This window comes from Sinocyclocheilus rhinocerous, unplaced genomic scaffold, assembly GCF_001515625.1.
Source record: "Sinocyclocheilus rhinocerous isolate Xijiao unplaced genomic scaffold, SAMN03320098_v1.1 scaffold1007, whole genome shotgun sequence".
Taxonomy (NCBI): domain Eukaryota; kingdom Metazoa; phylum Chordata; class Actinopteri; order Cypriniformes; family Cyprinidae; genus Sinocyclocheilus; species Sinocyclocheilus rhinocerous.
In genome coordinates this window covers 709,922-714,758 of record NW_015631056.1, presented here as the reverse complement: position 1 = coordinate 714,758, position 4,837 = coordinate 709,922, and the positions used below count along the sequence as shown (strand labels likewise).

The following is a 4,837-nucleotide window of genomic DNA, read 5'->3' as shown; positions in this document are numbered from 1 at the left end:
ATTGGGGTTGGATCTAAACTCTGCAGGACATCGGCCCTCCAGGACCGAGTTTGGGCACCCCTGGACTGTCTGCGTCATCTGCGTCATCAGTTTGAGCTTTTCACCACATTATTCATGAGAATGAGCTCATTCAATCCAAGCCAGTGCTACCAGTGCTAAAACCGCTATAATTTAAAAAAAACTTTTAAGTCTGTCTTAGGTGTAAAAGGAGCCAATAACAGGAAGCAAAAAATAGATATGCAGTGAAAACTTACCATAGTACAGACAGAAGACAGCACAAGACCCCGCAAAGGCACCTAGAAACTGGGCTACCACATAGAAAGGAAATTTCTTTAATGGGAGTTTCCCCAAGACAACCATAGCCAGAGAAACTGCTGGGTTCACATGTCCACCTGCAATGAGATGCAACAATTGAGAGACTGCAAACTTTTGATGACAGCAAAGTCATCAAAATCTGTATTGGTTTTAGTGGTCCATTTTTGAATGATGATTTTGTATTGATTGAGGCTTGCATATAAGCATGCTGAGGTTTTTTTGTAGTACAGGAATTTGGAATCAAAAGAGCACACTGCGTCATTCATCTCACACTCACAAGTTTTTATGTGCTTTCTCTAATTGTTATATATGTATACTCTCTCTTTCCCTGTCTTAATCCAGAGTGTTCTTCATAAACACTTGCTACAAAAACTAGTTGTGTTAGTCAATGGGAATTGGGTCTGACATAATCTGGCTAAGTCCTCAGACACAAATGGCTTAGGAGTACCTCAGCTTTGACATAAGAGCAATCAGGCCTTCAGAATTGTCTCTGACCCCACTGTACATGCCGCTTCAGAATGGAAAACACTGGCCTTTCCTGACCCACATAACTGTTTTCTCAAACATTTGGTAGCTGGTTAAATGTTGATCAAATAAAAAATTTGCTAATTTTTCTTGATTTCAGTTTTGACCCATGATAGTCATTAAGCAGGAAGCCAGTCTTGTTGTTTGGGTCTTTTGAAGAATCTAAAAAGCGTCATAACAATATTTCATATTAAAACGCAACTGATTGGTTAAGGTAAAATATTTTTTGCCAATTTTGTTAAAAACCAGAATGAATCTTGTTTATTCACAAGATATTATTATTATTATACAGTAGTCTTCGACATTCGTAGTATGGGAAAAAAAATGGCTACCGTCAACGGTTTGGTTACCAACATTATTCAAAATATCTTCTTTTGTGTTCAGCAGAATAAATAAACTTATACAAGTTTGGAACAACATGAGGGTAAGTAAATGAAGAAAGAATTTTAATTTTGGGTAAACTAGCCTTTAATAATGACAGGCCAGTGCCTACACCTGACTTCCACCTGGGACATATGGTCTAGAAAAGCTCATTAGTTCAATACTGTAGTCATCATCACAGCATGTAAGATTATCACAGTCATGTGGGCGACTGGGCTAACCAACTTATTCATGCACAAATGCACACTTTTGACGACTTTTACTGCAGAACTCTGGCTATATTTAACGTCACATACATATATTTATATATGGCTCTGTCTCCCCTTGTGACACACTGAGAGGAAGGATGAGGAACAGATCTGCAACTCAAGACTCATCACCTCTGATAGTTCAGTTGCAAGCATCGCCAGAACACCACATGCCTCATGCCCCTCGACACATTTCCCCTGAACAACCCGAACTGCACCACCACAATCATTGTCCTTTTATTCATATTTTAATTTTTATTTAAAAATCATTATAAGCCATCAATCAAGTTGACATAAGGTGCATCATATAGCTACTATTATTTCTTCTGTTTAACAACTTCTTGATGTCATATTCTTTATGTGCAATTGTAATAAAAACAATCATTATCATTAAAAAAATGCAAACATGAGTAAAAGTGCAATGAATATTATTATTGAATAAAATATTAAATAGGATATTAAAATGCTAACACAAATAAAAGCGCAATTTATTTTTATTATTATTATCATTATTCAATATTTATTTATTATTTTATGTAATTACTGTTTTTTTTTTTTTTTAGGAAGACCACACACTACCCCAGTGCTGGTAAATTATGCACTGACGGCTTCACCCTCTGCTGATTTGTGACAGCACGGTGTGAACTGGAGTGTGTCCTCACAACTACGATGCTGACTACTGTGACCCTCATGAGAACTTAAGTTGGCTGGGCCAGGGGAAGGCATCCTGTAGATATTTTAGAGGTTCTCTCTGTAGGCACTCAGGGTAAGTTTGCACAACAATAATTGTACTGAAAACAGAAAAGTTTTCCCTTAGCGTTTTTAAAAAAAAGTTTCACATACAGACGACCACGATGTCAAAATGATCCCCATTCACACTGATCTGCAAAAATTACTAAAAACACTGAATTATGCATGCCAGGCCAGCTGGTGACATTGTAAAGAAACACTATTTGCCTGCACACATACGCATACCTATAGACTGACACGTAATACGTATGTGCATGACATCACCTTTTTTGCAAATTTGCATTTTTGTAGTTTGCATAAAGACTATAACGGTATCGTCTTCAAAAACGTGCATTTTCAGGCTCACAAAATGCTGTTTTTGTGTAAATTAATGGCCAAAACGCATAAAAAGTTTTCTGTTTTTAGTTGAAAACCGTTTGTAAACAGCCCATCAGATTCAGGAGATATAGAGAGTTGGTATTAACATTAAGTGGCATTACATCTTTTGCACAGAAACCACTGGCACATGCCGCTATGTTTAGCAGCACATCCGGTGGTACATCCAGTTATCAGTGGCATGTGCCAGTGGATTGTGTAACATTATGTTGTGACTCCTCCGACCGGTAGTGACTGGCACATGCTGCTGTCTGTTGGAGCATAATGTAGATGGTGACACACGCACCTAACTGCAGAACAACGTTTAATTCATAGTATGTTGCTTTTTAAACATAGGCTAATATGTGTTAATTTGTACAACCATTAGGATTCTCCATACTATATCTGTTTTATATGTCTTGTGTCCACTGTGTTACTGCAGGGGAAATTCAATGGTAAGCTTTTAAAGAAATTCCAGGAATCATCTGCATTATTATAACACATTATAATAAAAGTTTCACCTCACCATAATCCTTGAGGAATTGTCTTAATGAAGGCCAGACATACATGTCCAATCTGGTTTATCAAACCCAACACACGCCTCCACTTGACACCAAGCCTTATGCAAGATTTAAGAGCATGTAATTGACCTATCATTTCTTCCTCCCCCTGTCCATCACTATAGAATATTTTTGAATGTCAGAGAAACAGAGCGCATCAAATACAATAAGCACAAGGCTTCCCCCTCTATTATGTCATTCATTAATCTTAACATTTGTAAGGAAGCATAAGTCTGTTAAGCACTGAAGCAAATCCACCCTTCACTCTCTCTCTTTATGGTCAAAGGTCAAGATCATGGAATACTCTGTATGGGGTATATTTGATCCAGCTGTCTAAGGCGTATTACTGCATGAAAGGCTTTTTCTACCTCACTAGCCATTTGACTCCTTTGACCAAATTTAGGTCATAAGAGAATAAATGCACATAAACCGCAATAGAGGAATAAACTGGGCTGTTTATGTAGTTTTGATTAGATCATGGATATTGTAATGTTGCATATGGCGAGTAGGTGGTTTGTGTGTAGACTGAACATCGCATGTTTTGTTGAGCATGATCAAAGATCACAAACAACTGTGAAAACAGCCCTGATGGATAGCTAAATATGACCTTTGAAATGAGAAGATGCTTTGAACTCAGCTGTCCCAGACTAATGCCTTTTATTTATTAAATGCATTTTCATGCATTTTGGAATCATTTAAAAGTTCACTTCAAATTTGTGTTTTATTTTTATAGCAGACTATAGGTAACTGACAGTCAGGTAAATTTTAAGTTTATGTAGCATATGTGCATGTTACATATACACAAGTGTTTTCTAGGCTTCTCTATTTGCCAGTGTGACCAGTTACCTGACACTCCTCCTGCCATGTACACAGCCAGCATTACCCCTAAAGTAAAGCCAAAATGGATGGTGAGGTTTTCTCCTTGTTTTTCTCTGCTGAGAATGGTCTGGGCCACTGAACCACAGCCGAAGAGCTGCAAACAGGAAATGGGCAGATTTAGGAAGACAATTAGTAGAAATTAGTAGAAAGCTACCGCCATACAGATAAGAAAAGCACTCTTGTTGCGGAGCACTTATTCAAAACTAATTAGTAGGACAGTTTCTTCAAAAGCTCAGCCCATTATGGTCAGGGCGGCACCCCAAAGCAACAAAATCTGTCATGTTGAATCAGAATCTTATGCAATTACACCAGTAGAATACACTGTAGAAAAAGTCTAAGTGTATTTCATGTTTTAATATCTAAATAAAATCATTGAAGTCAAAGATTTGCGATATTACTCAAATCTTCAGGTACTCATTTTTTTGTAGTAAAATGTACTGTGAGATAAGTTGTCAAACCTGACATTATCACAATTATGAAACACAAAACAATTCACTAAACAGCTAAACATACAATACAAAGCACAATACAAACATTAAATTTAGTCAGTTCAAAAAGTAATGTATAACATTTATCAATCATGTGACATCATCTGATGTTCATGAAAAATATATTTTTCCTGAGAACAGGACAATTTCTTTATTTTATAGTTAACCCTAGCCTAAATGTATGTAAGTGTGGTTTTATTTTGTTCGCTTGTTTACACAAGAGCTATAGCAAAAATATAATTATTGGAATAGTATTTGAGGACATAATTAGCAAAAAAAATTTATATATATATATATATTATATATATATATAATATTACAAAATAGAAATAAAATC

General features: G+C 36.3%; 1 protein-coding gene across 2 annotated transcripts in view; it reads right to left on the bottom strand.

Moving 5' to 3' along the window:
* The window catches only part of aqp9b (aquaporin 9b), a 24,846-nt gene that overhangs the window by 15,243 nt on the left and 4,766 nt on the right, over positions 1 to 4,837 (bottom strand). The window contains exons 2-3 of one of the 2 annotated variants that reach the window (XM_016554146.1): positions 3,980 to 4,106; positions 255 to 392 (exon numbers count right to left, since the gene is read on the bottom strand). In XM_016554146.1, the coding sequence (XP_016409632.1) occupies positions 255 to 392; positions 3,980 to 4,106 (265 nt within the window). The remainder of the gene's footprint in view (positions 1 to 254; positions 393 to 3,979; positions 4,107 to 4,837) is intronic. The other variant, XM_016554147.1, reaches the window with a different exon arrangement.